At 46.4% G+C, this 24593-nt stretch overlaps 1 protein-coding gene across 1 annotated transcript in view; it reads right to left on the minus strand.

Annotated features, from left to right (window-relative positions):
- Positions 1–22356, minus strand: part of CNRIP1 (cannabinoid receptor interacting protein 1) — a 28163-nt gene extending 5807 nt beyond the window's left edge. Inside the window, exons 1-2 of the mRNA XM_075863106.1 lie at positions 22000–22356; positions 17058–17202 (exon numbers count right to left, since the gene is read on the minus strand). Of these exons, the coding sequence (XP_075719221.1) occupies positions 17058–17202; positions 22000–22178 (324 nt within the window). The 5' untranslated portion in view covers positions 22179–22356. The remainder of the gene's footprint in view (positions 1–17057; positions 17203–21999) is intronic.
- Positions 22357–24593: the final 2237 nt, after the last annotated feature.

Consider the following 24593-nt stretch of genomic DNA (forward strand, 5'->3'; position numbering starts at 1 on the left):
CTTTTCATGCAAACCCAATTATAATCTCATTCACATGAAAACCATTCACCCCTACAGAAAAATTGGGACAGGAGGCCCTTGAAGCTCAGAAAGGAGGATCTGGTGCCATTCTACCCCAAAAAAACTGCAATTTTACCCCCAGCCGTCCAAAACACAGGCTCAGGGGCACCGTGACCAACTGCAAATGGCTAAAACTTCACATGTATTTACTCCTCGGGACCCCACCCAGCAGAAGCTCAAATAAACCAGATCCCCCATAACATAATTTCGGAGGGACCATCCCTACTATAAATCCCTCCCCCACCAAATTTGACCAACTCCAAGGACCCCCAGACCCGCCACAGCAAGCATATCTTGAACACCTCAAATATGCGGGTTCCCCCACAACAACATAGCTCGCTCGAATTCTTCCTGAATCCTCAATGCCCACAGATCCACACCCACCGCATTCAGACGCACCCCATCCACCAACCAAAAGTTACCCACACGATCCTCAAAATGATAGTGGCGCACAAACACCCCGCCATTTCTCACCACAAATGCAGACACAGCCCGATTCACCTTCATCTATGCCCTATTAATCGCTGACACGGACCTGACGGCCCTCCACGATCTACGAGGTACAATCTCTGACCATACCACAACCACTCTGGGAAAAACAGACCATAGACGCAGCAGATCAAAGTGTATGTCACGAATCAGTTCCCAAAATGGACGGACACACAGGTCATTCCCCCCAACGTGAAGCACCAGGACATCCGGCGCCCTATCCAGCCCCGCAGAATGATGGAACTCCGGTAAAACCCTTGCCCACGACATGCCCCGGAATCCGAGCCACCGCAACATAGCCACCGATCTAGCAAAACCCAGCTGGTGCCCGTCTGGCCGAACCTCAGCCCGAACCTCCCCCCAATGAACATACGAGTACCCAGAGATCCACACCAGGCACGGGGGAATGAACTGAAAGAAAATAAAAAAACCGTTAAACAAGAACACGAGCTAGCAGCACAAACCATCTTTCCCAGCAAAAAATAATTCCACCAACCACCCGCCCCTATACAAGCAAATGGGGGCGAATGTATGACTGAAAACGCTAGGATTCCCACCTCCCGATACGGTGCACCACATCAGGCCCCAACCCCAAGCTGGCCGCCTCTGTAGCCGCTCCGATTTGAAAAGAATGCGGTGCAAAAGACCAGGCCAATGGACATTAAACACCTACAGAAAACAGCCGTGAACTGAAAACGAGTCCGAAAACCCACGTCTACATGACGCAGCAATGGACCGGACACTACATCAGTACCCCGTAAGTAAATCATCAAGGAGCGAACAGGACACATGATCGCGCAATGCACTGTTTCCAACAACACCTGTTTGCCCCTTCCAGACTGATCCTGTAAAGGATCTGCCAGACACAACTTCTGTGTCGACGCCCCTAGGTAATCAGTCTGCACCTGCTTCTATTTCTGTGAGACTGACTCCATCTTCCACCACCCAGGATGGCAGGCTTAGGAGTGGGAGAGCCTATCACAGCCTGGCCAGACGGAGCTAGCTCCCGCCCTCTGTCTATTTATACCTGCCTTTCCTCTTCCTCCTTTGCTTGTGATTCTTCTCTGTTGGTTTCCTGGCCCTGCTGCAGCTTCTTGAACTACTGATCCTCTGCTTGTGATTGACCTTGGCTTTACTGACCATTCTTCTGCTCTGTGATTTTGTACTTCACTCATCTCCTGGTTTGACTCGGCTCGTTCACCTCGCTTGTTGCTCACGGTGTTCCCGTGGGCAACTTCCCAATTTCCCTGGCTTCTTTGTACCCTTGTCTGTTTGTCTGTCGTGCACCTATTGAGTGTAGGGACCGTCTCCCAGTTGTAGCCCGTCGCCTAGGGCGGGTCGTTGCAAGTAGGCAGGGACTGAGTGGCGGGTAGATTAGGGCTCACTTGTCTGTTTCCCTACCCCGACATTACATAATCACAAGCCCATATACCTAGTCTACCCTGGTCCCTGACACTACTATGGACCCCCTTGAGTCCCTGGCTCAGCAAATGCAGGGCCTCTCCCTACAGGTCCAGGCCCTGGCTCAGAGGGACAACCAGCCTGATGCTACCCTGGTAGTACCCCTCAAGAAATTACCCAATGCTAAGACGTTAGCTACCTTGTTTGTCAAACACATCCTGCGTCTCCATGGGGTTCCTGTCAATATTGTTTCTGACAGAGGGGTACAATTAGTTTCATTGTTTTGGAGAGCCTTCTGTAAAAAGTTGGAGATTGATCTGTCCTTCTCCTCTGCCTTCCATCCTGAAACTAATGGCCAAACTGAGAGGACTAATCAGTCTCTAGAACAATATTTAAGGTGTTTTATCTCTGACTGTCAATATGATTGGGTCTCATTCATTCCCCTCGCCGAATTTTCCCTTAACAACCGGGTCAGTAACTCGTCAGGGGTCTCCCCCTTTTTCTGTAATTTAGGGTTTAATCCACGGTTCTCCTCCATTTCACCTGGTAGTTCCAACAATCCCGAGGTAGATTTCGTTCATCGGGAACTGTGCACAGTCTGGGCCCAGGTTCAGAAGAACCTAGAGTTGTCCCAGAGCATACAAAAGACTCAGGCAGATAGAAGACGTTCTGCTAACCCCTTGTTTGTGGTCGGGGATCTGGTGTGGCTATCGTCAAAAAATTTGCGCCTTAAAGTCCCGTCCAAGAAGTTTGCTCCCCGGTTTATAGGGCCATACAAGGTCATTGAAGTCCTTAACCTTGTCTCTTTCCGACTGGTGTTGCCCCCGTCTTTTCGAGTACACGACGTGTTTCATGCCTCCCTCCTTAAACGCTGCTCCCCATCCTTGGCTCCCTCGAGGAAACCTCCGGTCCCTGTTCTCACCCCTGAGGGGGTAGAATTTGAGGTGGCCAAGATTGTGGACAGCAGGATGGTCCAAGGCTCCCTCCAGTACCTGGTCCATTGGAGGGGATACGGGCCTGAGGAGAGGACTTGGGTACCCGCCCGGGATGTTCACGCTGGGGTATTGCTCAGGAGGTTCCACTTTCGTTTCCCCAATAAACCAGGTCCACCTAGAAAGGGTCCGGTGGCCCCTCATAAAAGGGGGGGTACTGTATAGGATCTGCCAGACACAACTTCTGTGTCGACGCCCATAGGTAATCAGTTTGCACCTGCTTCTATGTCTGTGAGACTGACTCCATCTTCCACCACCCAGGATGGCAGGCTTAGGAGTGGGAGAGCCTATCACAGCCTGGCCAGAAGGAGCTAGCTCCCGCCCTCTGTCTATTTATACCTGCCTTTCCTGTTCCTCCTTTGCTTGTGATTCTTCTCTGTTGGTTTCCTGGCCCTGCTGCAGCTTCTTGAACTACTGATCCTCTGCTTGTGATTGACCTTGGCTTTACTGACCATTCTTCTGCTCTGCGTTTTTGTACCTCGCTCATCTCCTGGTTTGACTCGGCTCGTTCACCTCGCTTGTTGCTCACGGTGTTCCCGTGGGCAACTTCCCCATTTCCCTGGCTTCTTTGTACCCTTGTCTGTTTGTCTGTCGTGCACCTATTGAGTGTAGGGACCGTCGCCCAGTTGTACCCCGTCGCCTAGGGCGGGTCGTTGCAAGTAGGCAGGGACTGAGTGGTGGGTAGATTAGGGCTCACTTGTCTGTTTCCCTACACCGACATTACAGATACATTTTAAAACGGCGAATCCAGAACTCCACCCGCCCTTTAAGCTGCGTAACATCCTCAACCAGCAAACCACACGGTCGCGACCCGCTGGGAGACACCAATTCCCCCACACGAAGCGCCCTGAAAAAAGCCCATGAAAAAGCCAACCTAAACAAATTCGACTCATACATGGAGGTACACATCACATCCACTGCAGACCCCAATCGTTCCAACAAAGCAAACTACACCGGGCGACATCTATCAGGCACCACCCGCCCTCTTCTAAACCCCCTCAGGGCCTGGCCGACCAGAAAATCCTTAGTGACGTCCCGCCGTCCCCGCCATCTGCAACCGAAGGCCAAGGCCGCCACAAAGCAATTAACCTTAGCGACCGACCAACCCGCAGCCGACACATAGCCCAGGAAAGCAAGCAAGGCAACCATCCAAACATCATCAGTAACCACCCCGTCCATTTCACTCAACCACTCTTCCCAATCCCGCCACGCTACCTCGTAAGCAATCCATGTCCCTGGAGCCAAAGAAGAACGGATCAGCCAATTCGCTCCTTGCAGACCAGATCCCACAAGTGAGGAGGACAAGCGAGACCCTACGCCTCCGCTTCTGGGGCCAAAAGCCGGAACTGATCCCATTGCGAATCGAGAAAGAAAATCAGCAATTGAGTTGTTGCACAGCAGTAACCAAAGCATTCAAAGACAAACACAAGAAGACTAAATGCCGCAACAAACAGACAATAGGGGGAGGAGACGCCAAAACTTTATTAATTGCCATCACCACCCCCTTGTTGTCACAGTGGAAACGCACCTTCCTGTTCCTGAAACGCTCACCCCATATTGTAACCGCCACGACTATGGGGAAAAATTCCAGGAAAGCCAGGTTACAAATCCAACCCTCTTCAACCCAGGTATCAGGCCACTGACGCACACACCACTGACCTCCGCAATAGGCCCCAAAACCCACACTACCAGACGCATTGGTGAATAAGTTCCAGTCAAAATTATCAACAACCGGCACCATGATAATTGATCGGCCATTGTACTGTTCCAGGAATTCTAACCACACCTCTACGTCGTCACGATGTTCTCAGACCAAGTGAACAAAATGATGAGGGGCCTTCACGCCTGCCGTTGCCCGCGCCCACCGTCTACAGAAAATCTGACCCATGGGCATAATTCGACATGCGAAATTAAGTTTCCCCAGGAGAGATTGCAAATTGCGTAACGTGATTTTCCGCAAGTGCAGCATTCTGCCCACCAGCAATTTAAAATCTTGCAATTTCTCCGGGGCAAGGCGGCACTCCATGCATTCCAAGTCAACGGTGATACCCAGAAACACCATCACCGACCTCGGGCCCTCGGTTTTTGCAGGAACAAGCGGAACCCCGAACCGCCTAGACACCCACTCTACTGTCGACAACAAATTACTACACACCGGGGAACCCGCCGGCCCAACACAAAGGAAATCACCATAGTAATGAATGATTGAGGCCACCCCTGCCACCTCACAAATAACCCATTCCAGGAAAGAACTAAAGGCTTTGAAATAGGCGCAGGAAATCGAGCAGCCCATCGATAGACATCTCAACAAAAGAACACCCCTTCTAATAGCAACCCAACAGCCGAATGCTCTCGGGATGAACGGGAAGTAAACGGAAAGCAATTCGATATCCGTCTTCGCCATAAGCGCACCCTTTACATACCGCCTAACCCAATCAACTGCCGCGTCAAAGGAGGTGTAAACCACAGAACAGAGAGGGAGATCAATGCCATCATTAACCGAAGCCCCCTTTGGATGCGGCAGGTGGTTGATAAGCCTGAACTTGTTAGGTTCCTTCTTGGTGGTTTCCCCTCTCAGAGTGGTCCCCAAGTCAGAGAAGGGGGGAGTGAAACAAACGGACCCACCATTCTACCCAGCCCCACCTCTTTGCTCAACTTCTCTATTAACGGGAACTCACGAGCAGACTGTAGGTTACGCAATGAAAAGGGGACCTCATGCAGAGGGGGCGGGATACAAAAACCGACCTTAAACCCTAACTCCAGTAACTTGACCTTTTCCGTATCCGGGTACCTATCTAGATAAGGCAACATCTCTGCCAGCTTCACCGGCGTCTCCCCCATGCCCACCTGAAATGCCCCCTCTTCCTTTTCCCTTCTTAAAGCAACGGGACGCCCCGTGGGACGCTCCTCCGCAAACTGAGCAGGAGTTCTTGAACTTGCAACCTTCCCCAAATTTATATTGACTGTCATTAAACTGCCAGCATAAACCCGATTTGCTGCTTGCAGCCCCGCTCGACTGTCCTCCCCCTCCCTGTTGTCCATACTGGCCAGAACCCCCGGCCCCGCCTTACCGATGCCATGATTCTTTGCCATAGGCCAATATCCTTCTGATCCCACCGTATACTCGGGCGGACTGCCTTACGCTGTCTAAATTGCTCATCGTATCTGAGCCAAGTCATCCCTTCATAAACCCTTTAAGCCTCCGCTATGGCATCTAATTAGCAGAAAAGCCCAGAGCAATTATCCAGCGCCTTCTCCCCGATAAGACTTGCCAATATGGCAAACGCTTGTAACCAGTTAGGAAAGGTTTGGGGTATCAATCTGTACCTACGTTTTTTCCTCCTTCTCCTTCCTACTCTCCACCCTTTTTGGCTTGTCTAAATTAAACTTCTCTAAGGGCAAGAGTGAAAAAATTTTGACGTACCAGTCTTTCCACATTTTTTCCTTAACCTCGGTTTTTAAATGTGCTCCCAGGGGGACCTCGAAACAAACGTAAACCTCCACCTTTGCCTTATCGTCCAACCGCACCCGATCGACCTCTCCATCCTTATCCATCTGAACCGATACCGCCCCCCCACACTCCTGAACTATAGCCCCTTGTCCCCCAGAGTCGTCCCCCACAGACCCTAGCGACGTTCCCGTGGCACCTGCCCACGCAGAAATCGGCGACTAACTCACCATCAACCCGACATTCTCGCACCGATACAATTCCCGCACACTACCCAACAAATCACGGAAACTATTGTCCTCACCCTGACCCACCCTACCAACAACAGATTCCCTAACTACCCCCCACAGGGACACACCACCCCACCCCAGGGACCTAAAGATAGCGGGAATAGAGTAAGGCAATGAATAAGACTCACCAGGCTGCACAGGAGCTGTGATTCCACCAGCCGGAGGAACAGGATCATCCAGTCGACCTCCACAAAGCACATCATCATCACCAGGATCTTCCTCCACCTGTGTCCCGCATCCAGAAGCCGAATGTAAAGGATCTGCCAGACACAGCTTCTGTGTCGACGCCCGTGGTTAATCAGTCTGCATCTGCTCCTAGGTCTGATAGAGTGACTCGAGCTGCTACCACTCAGGCTGGTAAGCTGAGGAGTGGGAGAACTTATCACAGCCTGGCCAGACGGCTCTAGCTCCCGCCCTCGGTCTATGTATACCTTCATTTGCTTCTTGTGTGTGCCTGTGATTCTCTCTTGTTTCCTGGCTCTGCTGTTCCTGCTAATACTACTGACCTCTGCTTCATATCGACCCTGGCTTTACTGACTACGCTCCTGCTCTGCGTTTGGTACCTCGTACACTCCTGGTTTGACTCGGCTCGTTCACTATTCTTGTTGCTCACGGTGTTGCCGTGGGCAACTGCCCCATTTCCCTTAGCTTCTGTGTACCCTTGTCTGTTTGTCTGTCGTGGACATATTGAGCGTAAGGACCGTCGCCCAGTTGTACGGTGTCGCCTAGGATGGGCCGTGCAAGTAGGCAGGGACTGAGTGGCGGGTAGATTAGGGCTCATCTGTCTGTCTCCCTACCCTGACATTACACCGAACCTGGAGGGCCGCTCCCGCCACCCTCCTCCCAAGCTGGAAAAATGCCCGTTGTCGAAGCTCTCGCGGGCCGTCGACCTTCCGCCACTGAGCCAGCAGGGCGCCGCCCACTGCCATTGCCCCGCACGACCACCGACTGTGGCCCTCGTGGGATTCTGCCGCTTTCCTCACTGGAACAGGCAGACCGCCCGACTGGAGCATCGCCAGGTCGACCTGCCGCAGGTCCGGGTAAAAATGTTGTACTGGGGCCTGAGGACGTCCCCCGCCTCATGGCGACTGGACCCCCTGACCCGCTGTATCCGTCTGGGAAACGGGATTCCTGCCACACCGGGGCCTACGCCCAGGATGAGAGGACACAAGGCCCCAGCCTCCAGGGTCCCTGGAGGGGCTCCCAACCCTGCGCCGGACCCTGGGAGTAGCGTCAGGGCTTAATCTAGCTGGCGGCCTGGCCCTCCTGGACCGCCGCGGATTCACCAACTGGGGATCGCGGTCCTGCGATCCCCAGCCTTCTCCCCCTCCCTGGCCTGCGTGTCCTGTGCTCCCTCTGCCGAGGGTGCGGCTGCACTAACCACCGCCGGTCCTCCCACCTGACCAGCAAGCAGGGCCCTTAGCCACTCCAAGCCCTGCTTGTCCGCCATGTCCCGGAGCTGCTCCAGCAGCCTGGGAACGTCCGCCATCACAGAAAATCCTTAGTGACGAAGGAAGAGGAGTGAGAAGTGTGAGAGCAGGAGCTCCGCCTGCTGCTTCCGGTTAGACTGGCGCTCAAACCAGGGCGCCGTCTAACCCAGCCTCACGTCCCTCGGCTCCTCCCCTTCCTCTTCGCCTCGTCATATGGCCTCCCCCTATGCCTTGCGGCTCGGCTACGGCCGTTATTTATATGTCACCTGTGGACCAGTGCCTCCTCACAAGATGTAACGTGCAGGCCACAGAACATCTCCTACTTAGACTAGCTCTTAACTAGAGAAAATCATAAAAATATAGGCTGTAGAAAGAATGATACGAAGTTGTGTACATCTTATTAGCACAACATTTTCATCCAAGATTTTCACACATGGCATATGGAGACTAACAAATCTCTCATTGCTAATTAAGCTTAGAAAAAAATCCCAGATGGTGAAAACCTTTACAGTAGGCTGTGAACATGTACAGAAAATGACAATTTCCAGAAGCTTCACATATTCTGATTTACAGATATACAGTTGGGATATTCTTGTAGTGTGACGTGGAGTATACGTGGAAATGCTACTATAATTCTCTATATTTAAATTTTAACAAAAATCAGCTGCGGCCTCTTCATTGCTTACCAGTCACAGCTCCATACATTTGGTAGTGGCTGTGCCTGGTACTGCAGTTCTTTGCAGCTTAGTCCCATTCAAATGAATGGTACAGTGCTTCAGTAACAGGCACACCCACTATCAAATGTATGGAGCTGTGACTGGTAAGCAATGGAGCGCCACGGCCCCTTTAGTCAGTTGATCGGTGGAAGTATTGGAAGTTGGACCCGCACCTATCTGATATTGATGACCTATCCTAACAATATGTCATCAATATCAAAGTCCCGGAAAAACCCCTTAACATAACATGTTGCAAGAAAAGAGTATAACTATAGGGGTGCTGAAGTTGAAGTTCCACCCAGGCCCTGGTATTGTTAGGGTCCCAACAACCTATCCGCCACATAAGAGGACACCATTACTATAAATTACACTTGGGGGCCCTGTTACAGATTTTGCATCTGACCAAGGAGCGTCAAGTAATGCCTCTAGCTGCTGGGAAATACAGGTTCCTTGTACTTTGCTTGCAGACATGTTGGTAGAATACAGACTATCACATCCTTGTTTCCTTAGCTTGGAAGGAGGAGAGGGGCACTAATCTCAACCTTACCTCCTCCTCCTTGTTATCTATGGCATCTGTGTTATAATCCAGATTCATGCTTTCTTTATTTTATACCATTGCCGGAATGGCAGATATATTTTGAGAAAAAGGAAAGGCAAGTGACGTTTGAAGTCAATTTCCAGACTGTTTTCGTCAACAAATTGTACAATAGGGATGTTTTTAGTTTAAAGAGCTGACAAATGACAAGCCATAAACACAGCAATTGTTCACATAACGAGGAAGCAACTTTTATTATTATATAATTATGAACAATTCTGAAATCTATCAGTGTCAAAGATATTAATGAAGCATTTCAGATGCACATGGCCTCATTCATGTTACTATAAGCATGGAGGTGTCTCAGTATGTTGGGGTGTTTCCAAATCACAAAACCTTCAGGCTCTTGCCAAGACTTCTATTTACTAAAACATATCCCTTAATCCCCTACTACTAGTCATCCTGCATCTGCTGGAATTCATTCTAAGGAAGTGCAGTAGAATTATAACTTTGGACATCAGAACAAAATGAATTGAATTTTCCACCTGGTTAGCCGGGTCTACACGTAGACTCTTTAGGGGTGTCGGGTACAGCTTCAATATCAACTGTCATGCCACTTGTAAGAGACTTCTTCAAGTGCAAATTGCTTGTGCACACAAGTTTTTTTCCCGCCATGTCTTTTTTTTGCAGAGATGTCAATCTGAGAGAGTCCATCACAGAGTGATACTTGAGCAGCCAGTTGTGACAAAAATAGGAGTGGCCATTTCAAGGGGTGTGACATATATAAATATATATAGGGGTGTGGCTATATATATTTAGACCCCCTTATATTCATTTCAGAACCCAGACCCGAACACCTAAATATATTCAGAACACCTATATTAATATCAGACCATATGCCAGATCCCCATATTAATATCACACCCCACAACAGACCTCCCAAATATATTCAGACCCCCCCTATTAATATTACACCCCATACCAGACCCCATATATTAATATCAGACTCCAGACTCCTATGTTAATATCAGATCCCAGACCAGACCCCTAAATATATTCAGATCCTAGACCTACTAAATAAATTCAGACCCCAGGCCAGACAACCTAAAAATAGTCCTACCCCAGACATGACCCCTATAATATATTCAGACTCCAGACCAGACACCTTAACTTAATTCAAACCCTAGATAAGACAAAAGAAAAAAAATTCACACTTACCCTCCTTGCTCTTGCTCAGCTCTGGGCACCGCAGCAGCGGGTCCTGACATTGGACGGTAGCGCCTGGAGCTTAGCAAGAGCTTGGATTGAGAAGAGGACGCATACATGCTGATTTTTATTTTTTTTTTGCTTCTCCCGTTACCTATTTTTAGCCTCCCTTCCTGGAAACCGTGTGTAATGACGGGGTAGGGAGACAGACAGGTGAGCCCCAATCTACCCGCCACTCAGTCCCCGCCTACCTGCAACGGCCCGTCCTAGACGACGGCGTACAACTGGGCGACGGACAAACAGACAAGGGTACACAGAAGCTCAGGCAAATGGGGCAGTTGCCCACGGCAACACAGTGAGCAACAAGAGTAGTGAACGAGCCGAGTCAAACCAGGAGTGCACTAGGTACAAATCGCAGAGCAGGAGTGTAGTCAGTAAGCCAGGGTCAAAAATGAAGCAAGGTCAATAATCATAGCAGGAGCAGCAGAGCCAGGAAACAGAAAAGAATCACAGGCAAAGGAGGAGCAGGAAATGCAGGTATAAATAGACAGAGGGCGGGAGCTAGCTCCGTCTGGCCAGGCTGTGATAGGCTCTCCCACTCCTCAGTCTCCCAGCCTGACTGGTAGAAGATCGTGTCACTCTCTCAAGACTTAGGAGCAGGTGAAGACTGATTACCCACGGGCATCGACACAGAAGCTGTGTCTGGCTGATCCTTTACAACGTGTGAAAACTATATATCACCGGGTGAGGGAGGCTAATAATTGGGTGACTCCAGGTTAAAACTGGGAGAGTTGACATGTCTGTTATGGATATGTTGCGTGAGAGTTGCATGAAAGTCTCAAAAACTTTGAATCACAAAACTCAATGTATTCTTATGGAAGGTCACTGTTGCAAGTCTGTTGCTATTATTACTATCACGCTACAGAAAGTCTGCATGTAGCCCTGGCTTCATTGGTAACTAAGGGCTTGGGGCTGTTCGCTGGCTTTTTGTAGTGTGTGAGTTGTATTAGCCACTATCACACAACGCAGCATCAATTCCAGTCTATGGGAATACATGGAGGAGTGTGTGAGTCGCATGTACATGCAACTTTCATGAGATTTTGTCTGAGAAATCTACATGTAGGACCAAACTAAAAGAAAGTATCTTGAAAACGGATATATGTCTAATCTAGAGCCCTAAACTAGAGCCTAAGGAAACAAACATAGCCCAATACTGGAGTCTTGCCCCCCTTTAGTCAGTGCCTGAACAATGCAGTTTAGAAAATGTCATAGTATATTACAAAGTACGTCTAGTGCTCTGCTATATGTTTACTAGGAGAACTCATTTAAGAATGTGGCTGAGCTTCAAGGAATGATGAATATCAAGAGCATTAACATTTTTTGAGATTATTTCTTTTTTGTGAGCTTGGGAGGAGAACGTGAGTGCACCAGCTATAGTGTGCTCAAAAGGTAGTGGTCACTAGTAGTAACAAATTATTGTTCTTTAATACTAGTGTGGACATGGCCTTAATGAAATATACTTGACACATACAGTTCTTTGTCACTACATTTTATTAGTCAATTTACTAATGAGAAACGCCACCAAAATTAGCTTTTGACTTTACTTGGTCTGCACAATAAGTAAACTTTTTGTTTGTTAGGAAGTGAAATTTGTCCTAGCAACTATTTATGAAGCCCCCAGGGGTTGTCATTTCCATTCTCCAACAGTGAAGTGAACATGAAAGGGTTCGTCTAATAAATATTAAGGAGATTTTCATTCTTTTGGCCATATTGCAAAACTAAGAATAGGGTCCCAAAGGGATTTGCAGAATGATAGGCCACTACTATTAAGAGAGATGATTTACAATGTGTATTAACATTCGTTTATTTGTGACATTTTCTACTTTCTTTTCTCCCCTTGTCTCTACTTTCCTGGTACTTTTCATGTTGCATTACTTAACCCTTCACAACAAACATCTCTCCTGGTCTCCCTCCCCCAGATCACAACCCTTAGTAGTCCAAGACTTTCTTATAAGGTGGGTCCTTGAGCAGCTGCTACGTCTGGCTATACCAGGGGTGGGCAAACTTTTTGACTCGCGGGCCACAATGGGTTCTAAAATTTGACAGAGGGGCCGGGCCAGGAGCATTTGGAGGGAGTGTTTGGGCCGGATATACTAAAGCATTAAATGTAGTGTGTGCAAACCTCATAGCACAGTAAGAACACTACAACCCAATTTATTAACTGTCTTTCAAATGTGAAAAATAGCCCTTATCAGTTAATAAATTTGTCTCAAGGAATATGCAAGATATGGCATTTACATACTATTTCGCAGATACTGGGAGGAGGAAATGTAAATAGATTAAAATAACATACGCACTGTGATTTATCAAGAAAAAAGTTCTGTTGACTCTGTAAATTAGCTGCCAACCTCTGAGCAGTAGCCGCCCGTTCTTGTGTTGACTGCTTGCTAGCATAGTTTGCATGCTTCGTGGCAAAGTGACGGCTGATATTGTACTCTTTGAAAACCGAAGGGCTTAATGGTGACGTGAAACGAAGTGAAAATTAAAGTGAAATAAAGAGAAATACGCGCCACATTAACCCCTTAATGACCGGGCCATTTTGCACGTTAATGACCAAGGATTATTTTTTGTTTTTTCACGGTCGCATTCCAAGAGTCGTAACTCTTTTTTTATTCCGTCGACATAGCCGTATAAGGGCTTGTTTTTTGCGGGACGAGTTGTATTTTGTAATTGTACCATTTTTAGATGCTTATAATATATTGATTAACTTTTATTAACTTTATTTTAGGAGAGAATTGAAAATAAGCAGCTATTCCAGCATTAATTTTCACGTTATAAATTTACGCCGTTTACTATGCAGCGTAAATAACATGTTAACTTTATTCTATGGGTCGGCACGATTACAGGGATACCAAATGTGTAAAGGTTTTATATGTTTTTTCTACGTTTGCACAATAAAAACCCTTTTAGAAAAAAATTACTTGTTTTTGCATCGCCGCGTTCCAAGAGGCGTAATTTTTTTATTTTTCCGTCGATGTGGCCGTACGTGGGATTGATTTTTGCGGGACAATGTGTAGTTTTCATTAGTACTATTTTGGGGTACATAGGACTTATAGATGAACTTTTATTTTATTTTTTATGGGGGGAATGGGAGAAAAGAGAGAATTTTGCCGTTGTTTTTTGCGTTTTCTTTGGACGCCGTTCATCCGGCGGTTTAATTAATGTGTTCATTTTATTGGTCAAGTTGTTACGATCGCGGGGATACCATATATGTGTATGTGTGATTTGTTTTGACCGTTTTATTGAATAAAACCACTTTTTGGGGCAAAAAAGTAGTTTTATTTGACTTTGACTGTAATTTTTTTTATTTTTTTTTTCACAAACTTTATTTAACGGTTTTACTTTTTTTTTTTTAGTCCCACCAGGGGACTTCACTATGCGATATGCCGATCGCATATATAATGCTTTGGTATACTTCGTATACCAAAGCATTATTGCCTGTCAGTGTAAAACTGACAGGCAACCTATTAGGTCATGCCTCTGGCATCGCCTAACAGGCAGATGCTGAAGACAGACCTGGGGGTCTTTGTTAGACCCCCGGCTGTCATGGAAACCCGACGGCGACCCGCGATTTGTTTGCGGGGGCGCCGATCGGGAGACAGAGGGAGTTCCCCCCTCTGTCAAACACATTAAATGCTGCTGTCACTGTTGACAGCGGCATTTAATGGGTTAAACTGCCGGAATCGGCGCGTGCTTCGATTCCGGCAGTTGCAGCAGGAGCCAGGCTGTGTATAACAGCCGTGCTCCTGCCGCTGATCGCGTGGGTAAACTGTCAGTACCCGCGCGATCACAGGACGGATATATCCGTCCTCCTGCGCGAACTAGCAGCTGCTGAGGACGGATATATCCGTTCTTCGGCGTTAAGGGGTTAACAACGGTCAATGTGTTTTGAGTGCGCCATCTATTGGGAAAACGTGGGCATTGCAGGGAAAGGGGAAAAAAAAGGAGGTTTTTACTATTATTTGGACAAGTTCGGCGGGCCGGATTAAAAAGCCTAACGGGCCGTATGTGGCCCGCGGGCCGTAGTTTGCCCATGTCTGGGCTATACCCTGGTAGTAACAGGGAATATCTTACTTCTCTAATAAGAAATGCTGTCTGAAAATCCCTCAGCATTTTTTAAGACTTATTCAGCCAACTATTATGGTTACATGAAATTTTTAAGACACATCATGTACAAGTCTTTGAATTTTGCTTCCTCAGCTGAATTCCTGCTTTTTATAACTTGCTAACAGTTATTAGACAATGTAGGACTAATTTCTTCCAAAGTCTATTCACTTCATCTGAACTGATCTTATATGGGAATTTTACATTTAACCTTTCAAGGAGTTTTCTGGAACTTTGATATTAATGGCCTATCCTATTGGTCAAACTCTTGGCACTACCACCGATCCTGTGACCAAACAAGTGGCACGTGCCCATCATTATTTACTAGACACAGCACTGTACATTAAGTAGTGGCCACACCAGGTATTGCAGCTCAGTCCCATTCACTTAAATGCGACTGTGCTACAGAGAGCTGCAGTACCAGGCTCAGCCGCTACAAAATGTACGATGCTCTGCCTGGTAAACAATGAACATGACGTGGCACAGACCGGAGTGCCCCTTCACTGAGCTTATCGATGGGGGTGTCGGGTGGTGGACCCCAACTGATCTGATATTGGTGACGTATTCTAAAGGGGCTCTGTCACCAGTTTATAACTGCCCTATTTCCTACCTAACCTAATAGGCGCTTTAATGAAGATAGCAACAGTTGTCAAACACTTCTTTTCATTCATGCCCAGCTTGTTTCACTGCACAGCGTGATCTCACGAGATCACGCTGGGACAGGACTTCCTCTCACTGGTCCTACACCGGAGCCATGGAAGACTGAACAGACCTCGCCTCCAGTCATGCCAAGATGTTTATCCGAATCTACAGCAGCTGGCGATGTCTGTTCAGTCTTCCATTGCTCCGGTGAAGGACCTGTGGGAGGAAGTCCTGTCACAGCGTGATCTCACGTGAGATCATGCTGTGCAGTGAAACAAGCTGGGCATGAATGAAGAGAATTATATGACGCTGATTGGTCAGTGTCATACACTTTTCTTTACAACGCCCACTTGGTGAAAAGTTAAAAAACGCCCAGTTGGGCATTTAGAACAAATTAGCATAAAACTAAAAATGATCATAGCTATTTCTCCTGACTCCACCATATACATTCATGCTAGGCCGAAAGTGCATGTTTATTTCAATGGATAGAGGGAAATAAGTGGTAGCCAGATCACCCGGAAATCCAACATGCATGATGCCTATTTCCTCCAACAGCAGATGTTACCCTTCCCCCGACAGAAGAGTCAAATTCTTAAAGGGGAAATCAAGTAAAAACGTTCCTCTGAAATCTCATAGAAACTAGTGAGAAAATCATATTGGTGAAGTCTCAGACCACAACTGATTTACAAAATGACAAAGTTATACAAAGCACTTTTCGTGATGGAAATCAGCAGCAGTTGGCATCACAGACTTTTATGAGACAGATAATTTCACCTGTATTTTCCCTTTAAATACTTTTATGTTTACATTTAGCATAAATTAGTATACCAGAGCAATTTTCAGCACATATCTTTAGCACTTGAAGTGTTTTCACTTTCTCACACCTAAATTCCTGCACTGTGACATAGGGGTACCAATGTTTTGTTTTAGAAGTCAAGTAAATCAGTAAATTATATGGATGCACTGTATACATAGACTACAATGTATGTAGCTCATCCATAGACTTTGCTGTATGGATGTGAATGTAAACAAACAGGTATGTAAAGCGAATATACAAATGTGGGAAATTATAACCCTATGGCAAGTATTCCCAAAATCAATAAAAATAAAAATGTAGAATAAAGAAGAAATATTACAAACAAAGCAAGTTAATACAGAACAATAGAATGCAATATCTAGGACACCAGACACATGGAAAATGATGCACCATACACTATTGACCCCACCAGTGTACAGTGTACAGTGCACAGCAACATGTAAAAATGTTATACTTACTATACAATATTAAAACTGATGATAACTAAATAAACTGTAAAATATCAATAAAAGCAACACCTCCAACAAGGATCCTCTAATGAGAGGACGCTAATCAATGTCTTTGTATAAATGATACACAGCTGTAGTGCTGAATAACACCAACAAGCTCATCTCTGATTGGCTGTTCATTAAAGCGGTTGTTCAGCTACCATCCTTTTTATGATTAGCCAATTATCAAAAACAAGGGTTCCCAAGTTCCCGTTCTCCAGACAGGGAGTTGGCACTGTCACTGTTCATAGAAATTAATGAAAATCAATGATAAAGGTGGGGGATCTAGAGGTTGGCCAAGGAACGACTGTTGTAAAGTAAAATATCTGTATAAAATAATTTTGTATTTGAACTCAGAAAAAGTCTACTGGTATATTACCTGGATAATCACTTGGAGTGGTTGTCTCTCCCCACTTTTAGTGTGGGTCACTCCCTCCGTATCATAGAAGGCAGTGTAACAAGCTATCTGAGGGTCTCTGGACTTCTCCTCTAGGGGGATGATCAAACCTCCTAAATTCATAGTCCTGAAAGAGAAATCATAAAACTGGTCAATGAAAACTGTTCTAATCAGACAAAAAATATCTGTATATAAAGCATACCTCCCAACTTTTGAATTCGGAAAAGAGGGACATTTTAAGCCACGCCCCTAACCACGCCCAATATCCGGCATAAATACATCAAATCACGGCCAGATCCTTCTGCAAATAACATGCGGGCATTTTCACTGCGGATCTCTAGACTGTCTGGATATCACAGATATTATGGATCCGGTTATGTAGTCTTTGTGTTACTTTTCCTATCTTGGGTATAACATTTGCTCATCACGGCAGCAGCTGCAGGACAAACCAAAAGGCTCAGAACAATGAAAGTCAAGAGGGAGACCCTGTGGTGGATGACTTTTCAATTGACAGGTAGCAGAGTTACATGATGGGGATTTTTTTTTTCCAGTTGTGTAACTCTGCTACCAGTCAATGGAAAAATCATCCACCAGAGCCCCCCTGTAGATCGCTCCATACACAGCCCCCTGTACATAGCGCCAGACACAGCCCCCCTGTAGATAGCGCCACACACAGCCCCCTGTAGATAGCGCCACACACAGCCCCCTGTAGATAGCGCCACACACAGCCCCCTGTAGATAGCGCCACACACTGCCCCCTGTAGATAGCGCCACACACAGCCCCCCTGTAGATAGCTCCAGATACAGCCACCCTGTAGATAGCTCCACACACAGCCCCCCTGTAGATCGTGCTACACACAGCCCCCCTGTAGATAGTGCTACACACAGCCACCCTGTAGATAGCTCCAGATACAGCCCCTGTAGATAGCTCCACACACAGCCCCCCTGTAGATAGCTCCACACACAGCCCCCTGTAGATAGCTCCACACACAGCCCCCTGTAGATAGCTCCACACACAGCCCCCCTGTAGATAGCTCCACACACAGTACCCCTGTACATAGTGCCACACACAGCCCCCCTGTAGATAGCTCCAGATACAGCCCCCCTGTAGATAGCTCCAGACACAGCCCCCCCTGTACATAGCGCCAGATACAGCCCCCTGTAGATAGCTCCACACACAGTCCCCCTGTAGATAGCTCCAGATACAGCCCCCCTGTACATAGCGCCAGATACAGCCCCCTGTAGATGGCTCCAGATACAGCCTCCCTGTAGATGGCTCCAGACACAGCTCCCCTGTACATAGCGCCAGATACAGCCCCCTGTAGATAGCTCCACACACAGTCCCCCTGTAGATAGCTCCAGATACAGCCCCCCTGTAGATAGCTCCACACACAGCCCCCCTGTAGATAGCACCACACACAGCCCCCGTACATAGTGCCAGATACAGCCCCCCTGTAGATAGCTCCTGATACAGCCCCCCTGTAGATAGCGCCAGATCCAGCCCCCCTGTAGATAGCACCTGATCCAGCCCCCCTGTAGATAGCGCCAGATACAGTCCCCCTGTAGATAGCTCCAGACACAGCCCCCTGTACATAGCGCCAGATACAGCCCCCTGTAGGTAGCGCAACACACAGCCCCTTATACTTTGTGCGGAGAGCGGTAGAGGTGGCCGGCCCTACTGCTGCCACTCTCCGCTCTGCTTTCACTCACCGTCAGATAAGGGAAGGGGTCTTGCAGCGGCGTTCTCACTGGTGTCGATGCCGGCCCGGAAGTGGACCAGTCCAGTCACCTGACCGGTGAGGTCAGATGACAGGTCAGACGACAGGTCAGGTGACTGGACTGGTCCACTCCAGGGCCGGCATCGATTCCAGTGAGAACACCGCCGCAAGACTCCTGCCTTCTTCTGAACGCTACTGCAGTCAGCAGCGATCAGCTGCTTTGATGCAGCGCCCAACGGGACATTTTGAAGACCGGCCGGCACAGCGGGACAGCGGTGAGAAACCGGGACTGTCCCGCCGGAATCGGGACTGTTTGGAGGTATGTATACAGGTGTAAACAGACAAACATTTCTACATTGAATAAATTCAGATTATCGAGGGATATTGCATAATTCTCAGTGTCAGAAGGGGCTGGCGCTGGTTTGGCTATCCCTTCCTTCTCTTGGGTTTGGCCTATGATAATGACCTGGTATGTCAAGTGAATACTCTGCTCTGGTGCAAACTGCACAACATGAATGAACTGCTTCATAATAATCCTGGATCATTATCATCATAAGGTTCCCAGCAACTGCACACAATCAATGGCAGATTTCACAAGCCATTAGATCCTTAGCCTGGAGACAGGTGGGACCACACTGACCCTTTCTATAGTGTCTGTTAGCGTGGGTTGTGGTAGATTTAGTTCATCAGATAAAATTTTGACTTATATATGTATGAATTAGGGCAGTAGCACAATATAGGTCTGATGATCATTGTGCATATGCATGGGGCAAAGCTGCAGGAGACACGATTGTGGGGCCTGGTCATAGCAACCCTGTTCACTAATGGTGAGATGATATCACTGGCTTATCTAAAGGGACTGGGCTAGTAAACGACAAAATAGGTAACTACTTTTAGAGGCTATGTTCAAGCATCGCAATTTGTTGCAGATTTTTTTGCAGATTTTTGAGCTGAAGCCAGAAGTGGATCCAGGGGGAAGGAGACGTATAAATTCTTCCTTCATAGTTCCCATTCCTTTTGAAGCCACTTCTGGCTTTGGCTCCAAAATCTGCAACAAATCGAAGTGTGAGCATAGCGTAAGACCTAAATATAAAGTGATTGAACACCATGTCACCTTCTTCATTGCTCCACGGTCCAGTTCTGATGATCACGTGCCCATTGTAGGCGCTGTTGGCATCAGGCAGGGGATAGCATAGGCATCTATCCTGTCTGCGGCTACACAGCCCCATAAGCTCTGCATGTTCTAAAACCTTTCTATCATAGCCAGCAGTAACTTTCTCAGCAACTTGTACAACAGTAATTCTTCTGTAGTATGAGACCAAACGGACTAGCCTTCGCTTCAATGTGCCTTGGGCGTCCTGGCAGATACTAACCACAGCAGACCGGGAACACCCCACAACTGCTGCATGATATATCCCACCCTTTGACAGGCGCCACTGTAACCAGATAATCAATGTTCTTCACTTCAACTGTCAGTGATTTTAAAGGGCTTATGCGGGGACCAAAAATGATTAGCAGTATACTCACTAAAGTATGTGAGTACACTCGCTAATATACAATCAACGTGATGGGGGACCGGAATGTATATTAGCGAGAGTACTCACATACTGTAGTGAGTATACTGCTAATCATTCTTGGTCCCCACATAAGCCCTTTAATGTTATAGCTGAACTTTGTCATTTAGATTAGGGACCATTTATATATATATATATATATATATATATATATATATATATATATATATATATACACGTGTGTGTGTGTGTGTGTGTGTGTGTGTGTGTGTGTGTGTGTGTGTGTTTCCTAGTAACAAAATACTACATGAATTGTGGCGTTTAGAGCTGACAAAGATATACTTGTCCACAATCCCTTGAAAGATCCATAATTAATATCTGGAGTTGACTTGTTTCTAGGAAAGAACAACAAACAAAATGAATTTATATTTTCCTAGAAAGAGCAGCGAAAGAGCAACATCCTCAAGGAATGATCATTGATCTGGAAATAGCACTACTATCATTACCACTTTACTGAACTTACAAAAAATTATTAAAAAAAGTACTAGGAATAATGAAAGAAATGAAGAGATACAATAATTATTGCATCTGTTATAAAGTAACAACTATAGTCTATTGGAATGAATATTACATTAAATCATTAAAAGTGATGAAATTAATAGCCAATACAAATTGCTATATCATCCTGTCACTATAATATATGACATGCTGGATGACCAGGTTGCATTCATTCCTGCTGTACTACATACAATCCCATACCCTCTGCCATGATTATCTAACATTTTCTAGCTGCAAATCTGAAAATCCCAAAAAATCTGTGCAAAATGTTTCCCGATTGAGTTAAATGACCCCAAGAATGTTGAGTTCTGGAAGGGGCATCAACCAGCCTCTCTGCCCTAGTCAGGGGATTTACACACAGGGCTAGGGGGTGTATGCAAGCCTTGCCCCAGGGGATAGAAAGTCTAACTTGGACTCTGGATCTAAAGGTATAATAATAGTATGGCGAGGAATTTGCTGTTTTCATATCTCCCTACACCTAATGTGTTCATGTCCTTCATCCTTTCTACAGATCTATGTAAAGGTCCAGAGACAAGGACTCATAACAATAATCACTCCATGGAAATGAACATTCACAACCATAATTATGTCAGTTCTGGCACCTTGATCATCTTCGATTGTTCTTCAAATCTGATCGATTATGATCTTCACAACGATAATCGTCCCATGTAAACGAATAGAATCATCTCAAGGCCCATTGACATGGCATGACTCTTCTGATCCATGGCGGATATTACTTATAATGGCCCCTAAAGCAATCATTACTGGTCTGTACCTGCAAACTGAACAATATCTCAATGTTTGTCTTATCAACAGCATTATCTCATGGGAAATCTCTCTGCCTTGAGGCAATGTGACAAGACATTACCATAGGCCTCAATGCATGGAAATAAGGATGTTATTAACAAATAGTAAATAAATATACAGAGTGCTCTGTAGTCATTCCTGGCAGCCTGGTTTACAGGAATTTGGTGTTTGTGTATTCCTGTAGTTTTTACTGATGACAGCTCAGTGCAGGAGGAAGGAAGAAGAAACCTTGACCCACAACAGCAATAACAAGAACAGGGATGAGGATTAACCCTTCAGCTGCTAACAGCTGGGCACAGGCACTGCAGACATCTATATAGCACTTACTTCGCTCTCACCGCTCCAGGTTTAAGGACGACCTCGATTTTGTATTTGGCTCCAGTTAATAATTTGATCGTTCGGTTCTGTCCGAATCTCTGTCCGTCCACCTTAAAATACACCGGGCCGTCATTAGGCTGGATTTTAAGGGAGACCGCGATTTTGACCAGATTAGGTATCTCCCCCATATTGTGCCGAGGACACTGACAGCTCTGGGTGGAGGAGGAGGAGGGATCACACGTTCCCTATGGGACCAGCACAGACGGATGGAAAAGGCAGCAGGGCTGAGCCATTCACTGACAGCAGCAGGCACAATACACTGACATGCTGTGCACTTTAATCCTCTGCGATTGCTGCATTATAATCCAATCTCAGGGAAGGGGGAGGGAAGGCTGGATCTCCTCCCTGCAAAGACAGCAGCAGCAGAGATAAGGAGAACGCTGACAGCTCTTCATTCTATCTATCTATCTATCTATCTATCTATCTATCTATCTATCTATCTATCTATCTATCTATCTATCTATCTATCTATCTATCTATCTATCTATCTATCTGTCTGTCTGTCTCTCTATCTATCTGTGTTCTTGTTACATGCATGCATTCTGGAGATCACATGACTAGGAAGGTTACAGATAAATGGCTTCTGCACAAAAATTATCTTTTGATCATCAGAATATTGTCGAAGATAATAGTGCAGATTTCCAGAAATATTGCACATGAATCTGGTGTCTGATTTTATATATATATATATATGTTTGTGTGTGTGTGTGTGTGTGTGTGTGTGTGTGTGTGTGTGTGTGTACACGCGCACACATATGTACACGCGCAGATACGTATTGTACAGATCCGTAATATGGCGTCTATAACCTAGGGACATGCTATGCTCCCATACTGTATCTCTATGTACCTCTGTTTTGATATGGAGCTACATATGGAGCTATTTTTTTTCACAGTTTCCTTATGAATCCATGAGAAAAATATTGTGGCATACAGCATCAGATACTGTATTACGCAAGTATTCTCTAATACGATGCCTCATGATCACGTAGCGACACCATGGGCATGCAGGTATCCTTACATGTACTAGATATGTGTCAGAAGATAGTGCATGACCTTGGATCCCTACTGATTTCCAAAACAAAGGGGCTGTGGCGGTCCTTAGAGCCCTTCAAACCCTAAGCCCCACTCGGTCACTGGAAATCTCTGCTATAAGTGCTAATGGTGTGGAGATGGAGTGGTGCCTAAGGTGTTCGGAAATCAATAGAGGTACAGGCTTACCGGCTCCATGTTGTAATCTACCTCTATGGTATGTCAATACATACATTTTGGGTGGATTTTCATTTTCATTTTTCCCTATAAACCTTGGGATTTTCATTTTTTTTAGTGTGAAGGTATGGCATTGCACTGGATTGAGTCTCCGACAGATCAGCTAAAAAACTCCTACCCCTGTCTCCTCTGTATTACGAAGAGTTCTCCATTGTCTCCTTGAATCCACATGACATCATTGCAACGTGCTATACGACACAGTAATCTCCAACCTGGGAATCTCTGGCTGTTGGGAAACTACAACTCCCTGCATACCCTGAGATCTTTCAACGTTTGGCATGCTGGGACTTGTAGCTACAGGTTGGAGGCCACTGATGCAGATTATAGTTCCTATTATGAATCTAGCATTCTCAACACAAATAAACATAATAAATCAGTATACAATATATACAAATATTTACATGTAGGTGTAAGTGGATGTATAAATAAACTACCAAATAAGGCTATGTTCACACGGAGTATTTTGCAGGCAGAATTTCAGCCTCAAAATTCCGTTTGAAAGTTTGAGGCAGATTTTCCTCTCCCTGCATGCCGATTTTCGCGCCGTTTTTCGCTGAGTTTTTCGCCCGCGGCCATTGGGCGCTGCGGGCATAAAACGCAGCGAAATACGCTTTCTCTACCTCCCATTGAAGTCAATGGGAGGTCAGAAGCGGAAACGCCCGAAGATAGGGCATGTCGCTTCTTTCTCCCGCGAGCCGGTTTTACTGCTCGCGGGAGAAAACCGCCCCATTGAAATCGACGGGAGGCATTTTCGGGCCGTTTTTGAAGAAACTTTTTGGTGCGGTTTCCGCGTCAAAAAACTCATCAAAATACTCAGTGTGAACTTAGCCAATAGGGATCACCCTGAGTTTTTTGCAGGCGGAAAATCTGCCTCAAAATTCCATTTAGAATTTTAAGGCAGATTTTGCTCTGCCTGCACGCTGATTTTCGCTGCATTTTTTGCCCACGGCCATTGAGCGCCAAGGGCAAAAAACGCCACAAAATACGCTTTCTCTGCATCCCATTGATGTCAATGGGAGGTCAGAGGCGTAACCGCCCAAAAATAGGGCATGTCCCTTCTTTTTCTCCCAGAGACGGTTTTTCCGCTCGCAGGAAAAAAAAACGCCTCTTCCTCCCAATGAAATCAATGGGAGGCATTTTCGGCCGTTTTTTGGCACGGTTTCCGACACGGTTTCCGCATCAAAAAACTCAGTGTGAACTCCCCCTAATGGTTTGGGTTTAGATCCAGGATAGGGTAGAGACAAATGGATACTGTGAGTCTTGGGGAGCCAGTACAA

This window comes from Rhinoderma darwinii, chromosome 4 (genome assembly GCF_050947455.1).
Source record: "Rhinoderma darwinii isolate aRhiDar2 chromosome 4, aRhiDar2.hap1, whole genome shotgun sequence".
Taxonomy (NCBI): domain Eukaryota; kingdom Metazoa; phylum Chordata; class Amphibia; order Anura; family Rhinodermatidae; genus Rhinoderma; species Rhinoderma darwinii.